The 18,453-nt window shown below is 47.9% G+C and overlaps 1 protein-coding gene across 2 annotated transcripts in view; it reads right to left on the reverse strand.

The window, feature by feature from the left end:
- The window catches only part of HECTD4 (HECT domain E3 ubiquitin protein ligase 4), a 214,682-nt gene that overhangs the window by 144,100 nt on the left and 52,129 nt on the right, over window positions 1–18,453 (reverse strand). For both annotated transcript variants that reach the window (XM_073676353.1, XM_073676352.1), the window contains exons 5-10: window positions 16,566–16,674; window positions 7,236–7,374; window positions 4,688–4,858; window positions 2,542–2,734; window positions 1,555–1,716; window positions 140–253 (exon numbers count right to left, since the gene is read on the reverse strand). In XM_073676353.1, coding sequence (XP_073532454.1) covers window positions 140–253; window positions 1,555–1,716; window positions 2,542–2,734; window positions 4,688–4,858; window positions 7,236–7,374; window positions 16,566–16,674 — 888 coding nt within the window. The remainder of the gene's footprint in view (window positions 1–139; window positions 254–1,554; window positions 1,717–2,541; window positions 2,735–4,687; window positions 4,859–7,235; window positions 7,375–16,565; window positions 16,675–18,453) is intronic.

The raw sequence follows: 18,453 nt of genomic DNA on the forward strand, positions 1-18,453 counted from the left end.
TCTAGGATTCTAAGCGGAGATAAACCAACAAGGCAGCTAATCTAACAAATGCAGCTTAGTTTCCGCTGATTTTATGTAATAAATCATTCTGCTTAGGCGTTTACTATAATCGAGTAGAAGTATAGCTTTTAGCTCTTACCAAGTCCAGTTACGAGTGCCCCACGGCCCAGGGAGCTGCCAGCAGCGTCAATCAGGTCAGCCCTGTTTGTGAACTGTCCATCAGAAATGTTAAACACCAGACTGGAAGCCAGAACTGAAAGAATACAGGCCGTCATGAAACCGACAAGGCAACTTTCAGTAAGAAAATATATAATATATTATATACACACACAATTATACAGTACAATCAGAATGATGGCAGCAGTGGGAGTCTGACACAGAGACACCATCAGCTTAGTGCAAGACCTAACGCAGGTAAACCTCTTCAGTCAGCACTAAGAAGCTAATATGGAGGTGTGCCTGTCCTTCAAAAAATCCCTAGGATCAGGAAGAATGTAAAACTACAAAATAAACCTTATGAAGAGAAGAATAGGACAAATATGAAAGAGAATGATTCTAACAAAAAGAGCATTTTATATGCATTAAGTTTTTCACAGCTGTAAGAAATCTCATTGCGTTTCCAAGACCCTAACCACCATGTCACACCTTGCAATATTCATTATATTTACTAGGTAAAAACCAGGGCTGTGGAGTCGGTAAGCCAAACCTCCGACTCCTCAATTTCCATGACACTGTTCTACGACTCCCTCATACATGGCTCATGCTTGTGATAAATTTACTGTAGCACAGACTCATCTCAGCTAAAAGTCTAGACCCTTAGATCAGGAATAGGACAGAACATTTATAGGACATTTCATAACTTTCCCAAATTCTTATGAAAAAAAAATATTCCCCACAAACTGCACTGAATTACTGTACCCAATTTATTATATGTTTTAGGAGTCGGTCCATTTTATACCGACTCCACCAAAATGGTCACCGTACTCCGACTCCACAGCCCTGGTAAAAAGTATAAGCCATCAATATTAGATCAGTAGGTGTCTGGCTATAAGAACCACCTTCAGCCAGCTGTTTGAAAAGGCTGTGGCGCTCATGTGAGCACCACTGCCACTTCAATCTTCACATCAGACCGGTACATACCTGTCCTGCAAAATGAGCACTGCAGCAGCTTCAAACAGCTGATCAAAGGGGGTGCCAAAGCTGGACACCCCAATATAATATTGATGGCTTATCCTAGAGATAAACAATAATGTTCAAAAGATAGGTAATCACTTTAAGAACAGAAGGAAACACATAGTGGATAAGATAAAAAGCACAAAAGCAAGTTTACAATATGTAGTTATCCAGTTAAGGTAAGGCAGTAAAGTAACACGTTATGCTTCAATCCACCTAATCACTGAAATAATCCACTGGATCACTGAAATGTGCTGTACGGTAAGACCATATGTTCTCGTTCTGTGTTCTCTAGCAGTGACCGTAACAAGTCCATGAAAAGCATAGTATTACAGAAGAAAAAAATAAAAAAAATATGAGTAAACCGATGCAATGCCGTACTTTTTAGCGATGACAATCCGCTGGCTCCACCAAAGAGAGACCTTGTTGCTGAACTTCCCGAGCCTCCAGGAGGGGGTACAATAAGTACCAGGTACGTTCCACATGTGTACATTGGGGTCTTTCTTAACATTTTCAGAGGAAGCCCACAGCTTGTGTTTGCAGCTACAAGACACAACAAGGCGCATCTACAGTTAGATTAATAGGTCACAGTTTCACAACAGACCACTAGTATGATCCCAGTTACAATAAAATATTTTCCCTTGAAGCTGTTCACATTTGCATCAGAGCTTCCACTTATAATGGAAGATGTGGAGCTCCACCAGATCTGTCATACCACCTTGACCAACAGTGCCTAACTGACCCAATTGGTGAAGGGGGTGGTTAAGGTTGCATAATAGCTTCGTAAAGAATATATATGATCATGACCTAACCAGGTAAGTCAAGGATTTGATGGTTGCTAGCAATTATTTCACTACAAAGACTCACCAAAAAGTCAACGCAACCTTCCGGTATTTACAGGTCAAAACTGACCCATCAGCAATCTAGAAGATTTAAAGGGAACTTGACATATTAAACAAACCATCTGATCTTTCAGCAACATGTTACCGACCAGAAAGAGTTGATCAGATTGCTTTAAAGTAGGGGGAAATTTAGTATAATCCATGCTTGTTCTTGGCTCAGAGGTTCAGTAGGCAATCCTAATCTGTACTTGACAGCTACTAATGCATGCCTATGTATACAGGGATGGCTGTCAGTCACTGGTAAGACTGCCCACTACAGCAGTCACTTGGTCTCCTGCATTCATTGCCAACAAAGGATAACTCCTTCTAAGTCACTTCTTGTGAAAAGTACAACTACTCGCAACTAAAAAACTGAAAAAAAGAACGCAAGAAACTCTTTACATGGGCTAAGGAATAAATATAAACAGTAGTAGATGGTCATGAACAGAAAATGCATGCAAGAAAAGAAATCTCAGGACAGACTCACCAGTTTGGTCCTCTTTCAGTGTGTTGGAGATTGTCGATCCCGTAAGGGCAGCCAGAGTAGCTGATGGAGAAGCCCTATACCTAGACAATCGACTGAGCAGCATTTCATTGATACTTTTCGCAGACTCCCCCTCTTTTCTCATTAGTATGACACGCTCATGAAGAGGACTAGCTGTATAAACACCATTTTCAACCTAAAAAGTGTACACAGATGCATTAACTAAAACAGTATTAAAATATATTAATTTTCTCTTTGGCTTATAAAGCCCAAGAAACTGCCCTAAAGAGATTGGTACAAAATACCACGCACTACAATCTTTCTGTACACACAGTAAAGACAAAGTGAGTAACAGAATCTACAGTGGTGTGAAAAAGTGTTTGCCCCCGTCCGAATTCCTTATTATTTTCCATGTTTTTCACACTTAAATGTTTCAGATCACAAAACAAATTTAATTATGAGACAAAGATAACACAAATAAACACAACATGCAGTTTTTAAATGAAGGTCTTTATTATTAAGGGAAAAAGAAATCCAAACCTACAGGGCCCTGTGTGAAAAAGTGATGGCACCACAGAGGGCCGATAGGTGTCAAAACTAACATCCAGGCTGGATCACAGGGCTTAAATGCAGCTATCAGTGATTGACAGCAGCATTTAAGAGGTGGACGGCAGAAATCGGTGAGCACACAGATCACTACTGTTAGCTGCAGATGGCAACCATGCAATATAGCTGACATCTCCCTCTGTGCAGTGGACTCTGCTTCTGTTTTATCATAAGTACTGCTATTATAACTAAAAAACAACTACAAATAACATTATTAAACAATATTATTTTCTTAGAAATTTTACAAATGTTTCCTGATACTCTGTCAAACAAAAACAATATATATTTTTTTTCTACTAAAGGGTGCCAGATGGACCCCAAAGAATAAAAATGGGGTTTACTGGGTCACTGTAGGGTGTCTATCATTCTACAGTACAGGAAAAAAAAATAGTGAAGCATGCTGGCATTGTTTTTCTGGTTAAAACGATCAAATCTGCAGTGGATATAAACCCCAGTATAAATAAACTACTTCAACGTCAGAGCTCAAATGTTGATGTAATTACGTATTTCATCAGTACAACCATAAGAAATATACGCATATTGGTGACAACATCTAACCCCTTAGTGACCGGACCAATTTTTTTAAATCTGACCATTGTCATTTCATTGTCACGTTTCAACAAATCCCATTGATTGGGAAACTGTTTTTTGTGACACATGCTACTTTATAATAATGGTAAATTTAGGTTGATATGTTTTGCGTTTATTTATAAAAAAATATCAGAAATTTGACAAAAATTGCAATTTTCAAACTTTGAATGACTATCCCTATAATCTCAATAGTCATACCACACAAAAAAATTAATAAATAACATTTCCCTCATGTCCGCTTTACATCAGCACCATTTGTAACGTGTTGTTTTATTTTGTTAGCATTTTAGAAGGTTTAAAAATGTAACAGTATTTTTTCATTTTTTCCAGGAAATTTACAAAACTTATTTTTATAGGGACTTGTTCAGTTTTGAAGTGATTTTGGGGGTCCTATATGTTGGAAACCACCTAAAAGTCATACCATTTTAAAAACTGCAACCCGCAACGTATTTAAAAGTGCTTTCTGGTAGTTCATTAACCCTTCTGGTTCTTTTCAGGAAGTAATGCAAAGTGGCATGACAGGAATGAAAAAGTTTATTTTTACCACCTAAATTTTGATAACTTCTGAACAGGCCGCTATAACCAGCAGACTCTAAGGCTGTCATTTGGCCTTTACCTGCCAAGGCAAACATCAGGACCATACAAGCAAGATCTCAGGGTGCCGATGAGGTTAAAGAGGGAGCCCCCACACTGTTAACTATTTAGATTCTGTAGTCACTATTGACAGCAGAATCTAAGGGGTTAAAAGTCCATGGTTGGTGCCAACACTGATCATGGCTGATGCAGCAAGTTGTCACCTATAGTGTAGAGCCGACAGCTACACTATTGTCACCTGTTCGAGAACGCTAGTCTCTTATATCGCAGGTCAATAAAAAGACACCTAGTGGTCACTAAGGGGCTAAATATACTACACAGAGAAAACAAACTTGTTAAATGTCATCAAGGGTCTCACATTTAGTTCAAAGATGTCCATGAAAACGGAGTGGCCCTTTGGAGTCTTCTCGTTTAGGCTGGCTGGAGACCAGATCCAGTAGAAATAAGAGCCATCAGAGCATAGGTGGACAGTCGTCATGTTGCTCCCAACAGGAAAATGATTGGCTGGCATGGTGATTATCTGAGAGATCTACAGAAAAAAAGAACACATTTACCATTAGGCACAGATAAATATTGCGTGACTAAACTGCTCCATTCATTCCCAACCGAAGTGAGGAAGAATGAGGGATTAGGACCCCTGGTGTATACCAGTCTCTATGTACTTGAAAACATTTTTTATCAAAGCATTTTTCTTATTTTAAGGTCATCCTTTTTCATCTCTTCCTCTATTCACACTTTTCCTAGTAAAGCCCCAGTCCAGGACAGCCATGTCAGCGTTCTCCTTTAAGATGCATCCACCAGTGTGTGAGGAGACATACAATAGTGCATTGTAATGTGCTTTTGTAAGGGTGGCTATTATTATATTGTGCTTTCTTATGACAATACCCGGGTAGTTCTTTAGCTGGCATATCAAATTGCTTCATGGTTCAGCAAAAAGTTAATTTTAAACTGCTGAAGCAACAGAAGACTCAGCATTTTTGGGCTTAAAGGCATAGCGCAATGCAGACTGTATGCTTTTCTAAACAGGAGCTCTGGTAAACCAGTAATAGCATGACAAAGGAGAGAGTTAATGTAAAACCCATGAATCCATTCATGCTGCTCTGTAATTGTTGAAGGGCAAAAGTAGGCAATCAGAAATTTGTCTGATTTAACGTGTTTAGGCGATACATTGAAGATGATCTGTAACTTGCGCAAGAAAATTAAGTTAAATTCCTTGTAAAGATCCCTGAGCTCTGCTGGTTTTGCAGCTTTTTTCCATCTTATCCTGCATCGCTCCATTGTAGAGCTATTCACATTTATTGCTTTTAAAGCACAGTATGTGAAATCTCTGCTTGTAGTGCAACTGGGTGTTTCTTCAGAGGTTCCTCTGGGGGCGTGTATTTTACACCTACCTCCGAGATAGCAGCGCCTGAACCTCATAGATCAGTTGCTGAGCAGTCGTTGTCAGAGTCTGGGAGGGAGGAGTAAAAGCATACGCCTCCAGAGAAGACTTTGATGAAATGCCCATGTCCTGCCTCCACATAAGGCGAATGGAGGTGTACCTGACTGATAAGGTGCTGTGAGATTTTTTTTTCCTACCTCCGTATCCAATATGAGGAGCAGACAGGACCAGGGCAGACTCAGCGCCCGTAGACTCGAATGTAGAACCACAGCATGGGTGAAATTCAAGACTTTGTTTATTTAAACTCTGATACAGAAGTAATAATTGTCGGTACAATACTGTAACTTTCTCTGAGGCTGCTGTCGTCGGTTGCTGCTGGTCAGAAATTGATAACTTCACAAGCCCAGCAAGTGAACCCTGTCTCACAAACTCTGGCTATAAAATGGCTGCCTATAGCAAGTGACCCACCAACTGCCATGCAAAACCACACCCAGTTTGAACCAACTTAATTGGAACGAACAATAGCAAGCAGTAAACAAATGCAGGCCAGCAGATGGCAACTTAGTAAGATAATACATTAAGCAGGTAACAAACAAATGCAGAACTTATTTTTCTAAGATGCAAACCAAGCAGGCGAATAATTATCATCTCTGGGGGAACAGCACAACCCAGTTGAACTACAAGCAGAGTTTTCTCATACTGCGCTCCAAAAATAAAATGTGAAAATCTCAGCAATGAAGCAATGCAGAGCAAAACTTTGCATCTTTACAAGGTATTGAACTAAATTTTGTAGATAATAATTGGTCTGTAAAAATAGTATTTTTTTAAATCCTAGCCTTTTAGGTAGGAATATGGCATTATCCTAAAACAGGCTTTATGTCTGCATTCACTAATATCTTACAATCATACATATTAGTGATATAGGGTAAATGGTTAGAGCAGATTGGTCGGGATGGTTTTTAGTAGGACAGTTTTTTATTTTTTATTTTACATAGTCTGTACATAAAAAGTCATTAATACATACAATTTAATTTTCCACTATAAACTGGATTGCCAGAGTAGCTTTACTTACAGGGCCCATGAACCAAGTTACAATGAAAACTTCTTTTATCTGTTGGTCGATGGTCTGTGAGATAAACCTGCTCCATAAAAATGCAAGAGCAAAGGTTCATGAGCCAAGACGGCTCACTGTAAATCAGCTGGTGTCTCGGTTGTTAATGGTAAACTACAGTGAGTCAGTAAATAGGAATTAGATAAGACGTAACGTACAGCCTCCCATATAACAGCCTGGAACGTGCCGGTGGGGCAGCCCATAAAGATTTCAACCTACCCCATAACTTTATTCTTGAAATGAGAACTGACTTTATCCATAACCATATTTTCACCATACTAAACAGGATTTTTTTTAAAGATTATTCTACTATATCTTCTGCTATGAGACAGTTCTGACAAGAGAGTTTTTACACTTATGACAAAGTGTACAAAAGGACAAGACAAAGCGGTGCTTTCTGGGTTTCAGAGTTACCTGTAGTGTGAACTGATCAATTATTTGGAAAAGAAAATGAGGCTTGTTGTCAAAAGACGCTGGTCGGTGCAGCAGCTTTCCACTTCCATACGCAATCCAGCCGGCTTCCAGCTCCTCATTTCGACAGTAGACAAACCCCCTGAAAATTAATATATTGAGTACATCCAATGAATTCTATTACTTTTATTTTCTTTACTTTTAGTTTTTATTGGAAATTAACTTAGGTAGGAATCCAGGTTCTTTGTATTTTCCCATTTACAGACTGAACAGTGAACTAAGGGAACTAACGCCAACTATTTGCAATTCACCATAGGTTATGGCAACCATGACTGTCATAAAACCACAATGCTTCGCTATAAGTAAAAAGCCATGGACGATTTCTGACATTTGTAAGAGGTCTGACAAAACTGGAAACCTCTAGATTTCAATTTTACAGCGTTCAGAAATGGGGGCATACCCTACTCTCAGCTTGACCATGCAGTAGAGCTAAAGGATGGCCAAATATGTCTATTCACACCATCATCTGCTGACAGTCAGCACCTTTTCCTGATGCAAATAATGAAAAGCAGATACCTGCCAAAAAAGTGATCTGCCAAGACGTTTTTCGGCAGTCATGGTCGGGTCCTGTTGCTGAAAAGTTGCTAATGATTATAAAAACCTAAAGGTAGGATTCAGACCACATCTGTGTTTCTGCCCATGGCTCAGTCGGGAGCCTCCGCCCATGGCTCAGTCGGGAGCCTCCGCCCATGGCTCAGTCGGGAGCCTCCGCCCATGGCTCAGTCGGGAGCCTCCGCCCAAATCACTCCCCTCCCCCCAAAAAACAAACAAACAGAGGCCTTGACTGAGTCATTGATTTCAATTATGTAATCTGAATTCAAAACATTTCTTCACAGTGATGTCCATCTCTTATGCCAGACACGGTTGACAAGTCTACCAAACGATTGTCTGGCTGAAACCTCAAATAAAGTCATTCAGACGGAAGCCCCTAGTGCAACCAAGATTGGGGATGACTGTGATGAAAGCCGGCCGGTGGGTGCAGCTCTCTGGCGCCCCCTTACCTCTCAGGTCAGTCAAGGTACTGCACCTAGAGAAAGTAGTGCCAGGTAGCTGCAACCAGCGCAGGGAACACGGTAGTGTGTTATCCCTTCAACGTCACTACACAGCACAACTCGCTAGCGCCCTCTTAGCCTCAGGTCAGTCAAGGAACTGCACCTAGGATAAGCGGTCGCCAGAGAGACTGTCCTGTAACCTACTGGGTATCGGGGCCCTCTGTAGTGAGGGCGGTATATATATCTTCCTTGGCCGCGCCAGGAATATATATATCTGAACCTCCGACCGTCACTACCAGCCTTCCCCAATCCCCAGTTGGTATGCTGCCACCAGTCCCTATTTTAGATATACGCCCAGTCCGTGAATGGGCCTATATCGGGTCAGGAACCAACCCTGGGTAGCGTTTTTGGCTTGAGCCGAGCTCACACGGACGTGCGTTCGTTATGCAGAATAAAAGGCAGGCCCACAATTACTTGAGGTAATTGATTATAATAATACACTAGATACACGATATACAACTAAATATACACAGGTATAAGGTCAGGCTAAACTATACAACAATGGAATACAACACACAGAATCACCACAGCATATCAGTTACCGGTTTCTTGATTTTCTTGTGACGCAGGGAGAGGATTCTGCGGTCGCAGGCACGGTTCTTTGTTACAGGCTGAGGCCTACCACCGCATGGTCAAACTGCTCCTCCCCTTGGTGGCCTCAGCTGGTGCTCAGATGTTCAGCACACCACTCTTGGGTCAAAAACTGACTTGTCTCTTGTCTGTCCTGCTATCTTACCTGCCCTGTCCCGCCCACTGCTGGTGAGGTCAGCTGACTCAGTCTCCACCCTCAGGTCTAACTTCGATCAGAAGCCCAAATTCTAAGGAACCCAATAACTTCTTCTGGGATGGTCTCAGGATACCCCCAGGGGTTCCCATGGATTCGGGCCGCCGTAACCGACCTTTTGATATCAATTATGATACCATACGGTCCTCAGGAATGGCTCCGCGCTATATCTTGGCTTCCAGAGCACGTACAAACGTCTACCGCGGAGGCTTGTGTGCGCAATGGCTCCGGGACGCCGTGATATTTTTTTATTGGCCCATCCCATGCAACATGCGTGTACTTTTCATGTTTCTATATCTTATGCCTCCATGCTTGTGACAGACAAAGAAACTAGTCCTATGGGACAAATGGTCAGGTACAGATAGACGAAGCACCCCCCCCTGCTGGCTGTGTTTCCTCTCGAAGTCTTTGAAGCTCCTAGCATTCAAGTGTTAAGTAGGCTTCTTATCTTACAGGAGCCTGGATGGGGGGAAACTATCTAGTTGACGTTTTAACAGAAGGTCCCAAGGGTGGGGGCTGCTGAAGTGTGGCCATCCCTGGATATGATTTATCATTACCAAGATGGCGGCTACAGGTTCATCACACCTCCCCCTATACGAGGGCGCGAGGGGGTAGCACATTCCTGTGTTCCCCCGTGCGTCCTTCTGCACTCTCCCCTTGCCGGGATAACCCGTCAGCGTTACCGTGGTCACGGCCTCTTCTGTGGCGAAGGGAGAAGTGGTACTGCTGGAGAGCGAGGCTCCAGCGTAGCAACCTGCCATTCGACCCAGAGACCGTGTGTAACCAGCTGAGGGGGTTGTGGTCCGTCTCCACGGTGAAATGGCTCCCGTACAAGTAGGGCTGCAGACGCTGCAGGGCCCATACAATTGCCAGGCATTCTTTTTCCACCGTGGAGTAAGCCACCTCCCGGGGCAGTAGCTTCCTGCTCAGGTACAAGACAGGATGTTCCTGGCCTGTCGTGTTGACCTGACTTAGCACAGCACCGAGGCCAAAGTCACTGGCGTCGGTCTGTACCACAAACGGCCGGTCGAAGTCGGCAGCTTGCAGTACAGGGGAGCTACTTAGGGCGGCCTTGAGTGCCCCGAAAGCTGTCTCGCAGGCGACTGTCCAGTCGACTGCGACGGGCAGCTTCTTCTTGGTGAGGTCCGTCAGGGGCTTGGCCAGGGTGCTATAGTGTGGGACGAACCTCCTATAGTACCCGGCGGTCCCCAAGAAGGACATCACCTGCTTTTTGGTCCTAGGAGTGGGCCAGGATGCGATGGCATCCACTTTCCCAGGTTCTGGCTTCAGAACCCCCCCGCCTACCCGGTGACCCAGGTAGAGGACCTCACTCATGCCCAGCTGGCACTTTTCCGGCTTGATGGTCAAGCCTGCCCGGTGGATCCGACCGAGCACCTGCCGCAGGTGCTCTAGGTGATCCTCCCAAGTGGGACTGAAGACTGCAATATCGTCCAAGTACGCAGCCGCGTACCCTTCAAGTCCCTCAAGCAGCGTATTGACCATCCGCTGAAAAGTGGCAGGGGCATTCTTCATGCCGAATGGCATCACTGTGGACTCGTACAGTCCAAAAGGGGTGATAAAGGCAGAGCGTTCCCTTGCCGCGGGGGTCAGAGGAATCTGCCAGTACCCCCGGCTCAGATCCATGATGGTCAGGTACTTAGCCCCGGCCATCCGATCGAGCAGGTCATCGATGCGTGGTATGGGGAACGCATCGGTGGCCGTTACAGCGTTGAGCCCCCGGTAGTCCACGCAGAACCGTGTAGTTCGGTCCTTCTTTGGTACGAGGACTACAGGCGAGGCCCACGCGCTGCTGGATGCCTGGATCACCCCCAGCTTCAGCATCTCGTCTATCTCTTGGCGCATGTTTCCCTGCACCTCGAAAGAGACCCGATATGCTGAACGCCGGATCGGCGGGTGATCGCCAGTGTCCACGTCGTGGACAGCCATCTCAGTCCTTCCGGGCAGACTGCTGAACAGCCCCCGGAAGGGGTGCAGGGTGGTCCCCAGCTGGGACCGTTGGTCCTCCGTGAGCTGGTGGCCAACCCCCACATCCTCGATGGACCCACCCGCCTTGGCTTGGGTGAGCAGATCCAGGAGGGTTTCTACCTCTCCTTCCTCGGGAAGGTTGCACACTGGGTGGGCAGTCGCTTCCCGCTCATGATGAGCCTTCATCATGTTCACGTGGAAGGCCTTCCTCCTTCCACGGGCGTGATCCAGGGTGACCAGATAGGTGACGGCATTGAGTTTCTGGTGCACGAAGTAGGGACCTTCCCAGGCTGCCTGAAGCTTGTTCTGTGGTACGGGGACCAGTACCCACACCTTTTGACCCACCTGGTAGGTCCTCTCACAAGCATTCTGGTCGTACCACCGCTTCTGGTCGGCCTGGGCCTGGGCCATATTGTCCTGCCCCAGCTTTGCCAAGGCCATCATCCTGTCCCGGTGGCGCACGACATACTCGATGACCGACACCTCGGGGGTGGCCAAATCCCCTTCCCATGCTTCCTTCACCAGAGCCAGGGGGCCCCGTACCCGTCGCCCGTACAGGAGCTCAAAGGGGGAGAACCCCGTTGAGGCCTGCGGAACCTCCCGGTAAGCAAATAGGAGGTGTGGGAGGTAACGCTCCCAGTCTCTCCCGTGGGAGTCGACCAACATCTTAAGCATCTGCTTTAAGGTGCCATTGAACCGCTCACACAGGCCATTAGTCTGTGGGTGATACGGGCTGGCCACCAGATGTTGCACCTGCATTTGCTTACAGAGGGACTCCATCAGCCGCGACATGAACTGGGTCCCTCGGTCGGTGAGCATTTCTTGGGGGAAACCCACTCTGGAGAAGATCTCCAGTAAGGCGGTAGCCACCTTGTCGGCCCGAATGGACGACAAAGCTACCGCTTCCGGGTACCGGGTGGCATAGTCCACTACCGTGAGTATGAAGCATTTCCCGGAGTGGCTGGGAGTGGACAGAGGTCCAATAAGATCCACAGCGACCCTCGAGAAAGGCTCTTCGATGATTGGCAGAGTTACCAGTGGGGCTTTGGGGCGCGGCCCCGCCTTCCCCACCCTCTGACAGGTGTCACACGAACGGCAGTAGGCACCCACCGCGGCTCCCATCCCAGGCCAGTAGAAATGCTGAGCTATCCTGGCCTTGGTTTTAGCGATCCCTAGGTGTCCGGCCATCGGAATCTCGTGTGCGATCCGCAACAATTCCGCCCTGAACGGATAGGGTACCACTAACTGTCGGTCCCTGGGCCACGCCTCCGGTGAACCCTGCTGGACCGTTACCCGGTACAGCCGTCCCTGGTCCCAGACCACACGCTCGCAGTCTGACTCCATGGGAGGCTGTGCCGCCTGTTCCTTGAGAGCTTTCAGGCTGTCGTCTGCTTCCAACGCAGCCTGAAATTCCTGACTTGATGTGGCCAGAATCGACGAAACTGCCACATCCTCCGTCAGCCCCTCCGGGCATGTCACCTGGCCGCTGTCTGACCCGGCAGACACTTGGTCAGAAGTGGGGAAGCCGTCGGACCTCTGCAAGGCTCCTTGGGCTCCGGCGCTCCCACTCCTGGTGACAGCGGCTATGACCGCTGTGACCGTGGGTAGTGCCTGCTTCCCCTCTGTTTCTGACCAAGCCGCCCGATCAGGCAGGCTTCCTAGGCCTTTGGACATCTCGGATGTGGGGAACTCCTGCCCTGGGGTCTTACCTGGCGGCTCCTCTCTTGGGACACCCCCACCTCCCATGGCCTGTTCCTCCCCCTGCAGTGGGCCTATACTCAGCAGCCTGGATACCCCTGGGAGCCCTACACTGCCGGTAGCTGCCCCCCTCTCCATCCCTGAGCTTCCCTCTACAGAATCCTGCCCGCCCCCTCCCTCACCGGAGGACAAGAGGTCACGGCACGCCGGCTGAGCACCTCTGCGGGCATCCCCACACTCCCCACCTGCTTTCACTAACCCTGTTTGTGTTGTGTCTGTGCAGGTGTTACCCTCAGGTTTCACTCCCTCCTCCTCAGCAGGACGCACACTACATACAACATGGTTGGCATTAGCAGCAGACAAATCAATACACTCTTGGGGGGCCGAACTTGGGGGTTCAGAGGGTACATACGGCGATACTAGACGCCCCAAGTCGGTCCCTAATAAAACATTTGCGGGAATATTTGGCGTTACTCCCACCTCCCGCATCCCCCTTCCGGCACCCCAGTCCAAATACACCATGGCAACGGGAAGTGCCGGCTCCACGCCTCCAACCCCGGAGACGGAAAGAGTCTTTCCTGGTACCAAGTCCTGGGGGGACACCACCTCAGGCCGTACCAGTGTTCGTTCAGCGCCCGTGTCCCGCAGTCCCATGACCGCAGAACGGCCTATGGTGACGGGTTGGATGTTGTCCAGGGACCTACCACCACCCCCTCCCACACACAAAACATTGGGCGCTCTCTGGGACTGGGATGGGGTCTTTTGGCGCTGGGGACACTCAGCCCTAAAGTGTCCTGGTTTGTGGCATAGATGACAACGTCTTACGTCTGGTCCTTGCCTGGAGAGGGCAACAGGGGGATACACCCCTTGTGTTCTAGGGGCCGGGGAAACAGGGGCATGACTGGGCTTACCCCCTCTCCAGGTGCTGCTGGCAGACTTCTTCAGCTCAGGCGCCCTGTTATTGGCATACTCGTCTGCCAGGGCGGCTGTAGCAGAAGCCCCTGTTGGTTTTCGGTCACGGAGGAACTGTCGGAGGTCGAGGTCCTCTGGGCAGTTCCACAAGAACTGCTCCGTGACGAACAGTTCCTGGACCTCCTGGCGGGTAGTAAGCGCTAGACCCGAGGTCCAGTGCTCTGCGGCTCTCAACAGCGCCCGCATATGATCGGTCCAGGTGTCCTTGGGGCCACGCAGCAGGCTCCGGAACTTCTGGCGGTACGACTCGGGAGTGAGGTTGTACTGCCGGATCAGGGCCCGCTTGATGCAGTCGTAGTTCTGTACCTCCCCGGCAGGTAAGTCCCCCAAGGCATCCAGGGACTTACCCCTCAAACGGGGGGTCAGGTATCTGGCCCACTGATCCCGGGCCAGATGGTGCTGAAGACAGGTCCGTTCAAATGCCACCAGAAAGGAGTCCAGGTCCCCATCCTTCTCCAGTAGAGGGAAGTCCTCAGCTCGGACTTTGGACGACTTGGTCTCCTGATGGGTTGGTTGCTCTAGCGGAAGCCCCCGCTGGGCCAGGTCCAGTTGGTGCTGGCGCTCCGCAGCTCGCTCTGCACGCTCCGCAACCTCCCGGCGCTCTGCAGCTTCACGCTCCGCAGCCTCCCGGCGCTCTGCAGCTTCACGCTCCGCAGCCCGCTTCGCAGCCCGCTCCGCAGCCCGCTCTGCACGCTCCTCCTCCGCTGCCTTCTCTGATGCTGCCAGGAGGGTTTTGTAGACGGCATCGCCATGAGACTGGAGACTTGCCATAGCCGCTTGTAAAAGGGCTTGTGATCTGGACAGGCTGGGCTGGGTAGGTGGTGGGCAGCCCACTGCGGGACCGTATACTGGGGACTGGCTCCCTGAGGTGCCCGGGCTGGACTCCTCCTCGCCATGAGTAACAATGTCCTCCCCTCCTGCCACACGGACCGTAGCATTAGCCTCCTGCAGGGTCTTGCTCCTGGTGCCGTCTGCCATCTTGGTAACCGACACCGCTGCAACCCTGAGTTTGCACACACCTTGTTATACTTTTAGCCTGACCGTCTAACGTTGGGCTGACCTTAAGACTCCAGCAGTGGAAGTTACCACTGGCAGTCTTTAGTGCCTGGGAGTAGGGGTCCCACAACACTATTATTCTGCAATCCCACCGCGCTGCCACCAATGTGATGAAAGCCGGCCGGTGGGTGCAGCTCTCTGGCGCCCCCTTACCTCTCAGGTCAGTCAAGGTACTGCACCTAGAGAAAGTAGTGCCAGGTAGCTGCAACCAGCGCAGGGAACACGGTAGTGTGTTATCCCTTCAACGTCACTACACAGCACAACTCGCTAGCGCCCTCTTAGCCTCAGGTCAGTCAAGGAACTGCACCTAGGATAAGCGGTCGCCAGAGAGACTGTCCTGTAACCTACTGGGTATCGGGGCCCTCTGTAGTGAGGGCGGTATATATATCTTCCTTGGCCGCGCCAGGAATATATATATCTGAACCTCCGACCGTCACTACCAGCCTTCCCCAATCCCCAGTTGGTATGCTGCCACCAGTCCCTATTTTAGATATACGCCCAGTCCGTGAATGGGCCTATATCGGGTCAGGAACCAACCCTGGGTAGCGTTTTTGGCTTGAGCCGAGCTCACACGGACGTGCGTTCGTTATGCAGAATAAAAGGCAGGCCCACAATTACTTGAGGTAATTGATTATAATAATACACTAGATACACGATATACAACTAAATATACACAGGTATAAGGTCAGGCTAAACTATACAACAATGGAATACAACACACAGAATCACCACAGCATATCAGTTACCGGTTTCTTGATTTTCTTGTGACGCAGGGAGAGGATTCTGCGGTCGCAGGCACGGTTCTTTGTTACAGGCTGAGGCCTACCACCGCATGGTCAAACTGCTCCTCCCCTTGGTGGCCTCAGCTGGTGCTCAGATGTTCAGCACACCACTCTTGGGTCAAAAACTGACTTGTCTCTTGTCTGTCCTGCTATCTTACCTGCCCTGTCCCGCCCACTGCTGGTGAGGTCAGCTGACTCAGTCTCCACCCTCAGGTCTAACTTCGATCAGAAGCCCAAATTCTAAGGAACCCAATAACTTCTTCTGGGATGGTCTCAGGATACCCCCAGGGGTTCCCATGGATTCGGGCCGCCGTAACCGACCTTTTGATATCAATTATGATACCATACGGTCCTCAGGAATGGCTCCGCGCTATATCTTGGCTTCCAGAGCACGTACAAACGTCTACCGCGGAGGCTTGTGTGCGCAATGGCTCCGGGACGCCGTGATATTTTTTTATTGGCCCATCCCATGCAACATGCGTGTACTTTTCATGTTTCTATATCTTATGCCTCCATGCTTGTGACAGACAAAGAAACTAGTCCTATGGGACAAATGGTCAGGTACAGATAGACGAAGCACCCCCCCCTGCTGGCTGTGTTTCCTCTCGAAGTCTTTGAAGCTCCTAGCATTCAAGTGTTAAGTAGGCTTCTTATCTTACAGGAGCCTGGATGGGGGGAAACTATCTAGTTGACGTTTTAACAGAAGGTCCCAAGGGTGGGGGCTGCTGAAGTGTGGCCATCCCTGGATATGATTTATCATTACCAAGATGGCGGCTACAGGTTCATCACAATGACAGACTTTATTTCAATCCAGCCTAAGCCACCATCCACATAGCAGAGATGTTTTACTTTACAAGCTTATAAAGAAGTTATTCCATAAACAGTAGTGTGAAATCCCTGAAGCATGGGCAGTGTAAGAGATACACATCGTCCACACACTTACCGTAAAGTGCCATGTAGTCCGGAGCCAAGTTTACTTAAGCCTCTTCCCACTGAGTTAGTTGTATATAGGTAAAGTCCATCAGATGCAAGGCAGCGACCCAGGTCTGCATCTGTAATAAAAAGCATCAGATAGAAGGAAGAGTTTTGCGTAAGTTTTCAACCATGTGCTTTTAAAATATCAGCACCCACAGTCGGTAGAGGGATTGCACGGGAATGGACTGTACTCACTGTTTCTTATAGCTTCATAACTGTTTATACCAGTGTACAATATGGCTATTTGCCAAAGGCCTCTTGATCTGTTATGGGCAACTACAACATTAGCAGATCACTCTACCCAAGATCAGGAGCAATTGGGTGAATTTTAAACATAATTAAGGAATTGAACATAATGCACTATGTACTGGAGACTGAGCTTTAAATGTTTTTTTTCCCAGATCAGAAAAGCATGAAGGCCGTCTTCCAGAAACAGCTGCACACCAGTCCATGGGTTGTAACGGGTCCTATACATCAGCTCCACTCTGTCCACTAAGCCTATTAGACTCCTATCGCCTGTTCTTTACATGTACATGGCTGTAAGGATAATGAGAATGCTGAAAAATCATCTGTACAGAACAGGAGGCGGGAATCTATTATATGGCCTAATATCCATTAAGAAAAAAATTCTGAAATATTCCATTTCTATATGTTTTTAAATACAAAGAAATAGCGATATGGAAAATCGAAAAAAATAAGTAAATAAAAATACATACACCTAAAATAAAAACCTGATTCACACAATAGGTCATTTTCTCATGACATTCCATTTAAAGGGAATGTGTCACCCCCTGGGTGATATCAGACCTTGGCGTCCGGGGGACGCAAAGCAATCCCCGCCTATGTGCTTATTATTCCCCCAAATCTCTGCCTCTGCTTAATTATCATATGTCCCCCCTGCCCTGCACGTCACAGGGCCCTGTGACAGGCCCTGTGACAGGCCCTGTGACAGGCCCTGTGACAGGCCCTGTGCTCCCTTACTTCCGGGCATGCGCAAAGCACCGCTCACATACAGAAAGCTTTGCTTCATCCCGGCCCCGTCTGCCTGTGCTCTGCGCCGCAGGTTTCTATTGCGCAGGCGCCGGGGAGTTACTGTCACTTCCTGGGGCCTGCGCAATAGAACCCTGCAGCACAGTGCACAGGCAGACGGGGCCGGGATGAAGCAAAGCGCGCTCTATGTGAGCAGCGCTTTGCGCATGCCCGGAAGTCAGGGAGCACAGTGGATGTCACAGGGCTCTGTGACGTGCAGGGGAGGGGGGAATATGATAATTAAGCAAAGAGGCAGGGTTTTGGGGGAATAATAAGGGCATAGGCGGGGATTTCTTCCCGTCCCCCGGACGCCAAGCCTGTGGAAAAAAAATGATTAAAGTGCTATTCTCTGCAATCAAACCTCTGCTATGGGCCATACAGGTATGTATAGATTTACTTTTCTATACCCTGTATGGCCATAGTAGAGGTCTGATATCGCCCAGGGGGGGTGACACATTCCCTTTAAAGGGGTTTACAAACAGTCTGCAGTCACTGCATGTGAATCGTGACAGCATATGGTGTGCATGCTGTCATGATTCCCTGGTATTTTCGAAGCGAGTGAGTCCTCACGTGACTGCGGGTATGCAAATGGCAAACTTCATAGAGTGACAGCAGACTTTGCTCTCAACCCTGGACAACCCCTTTAAGCTTTACAGCAATATCCAACAGATTGTAAACAGCGGTGGCAACATTTTTGGGGGGTAAAGCATGTATAGTGTACCAGGACTAAACTTGTAACTGCAAGACTAAAGAGAAATATCCGAGAAAACAAAAAAACGTTTATTTCATAGGTTTAAGATTTTGCATACAGATGAGCGGATTTTGTG

The sequence above is a fragment of the Phyllobates terribilis genome, unplaced genomic scaffold, assembly GCF_046119375.1.
Source record: "Phyllobates terribilis strain yellow unplaced genomic scaffold, ASM4611937v1 Scaffold_1__5_contigs__length_1240528914, whole genome shotgun sequence".
NCBI classification, from domain to species: Eukaryota; Metazoa; Chordata; class Amphibia; order Anura; family Dendrobatidae; genus Phyllobates; species Phyllobates terribilis.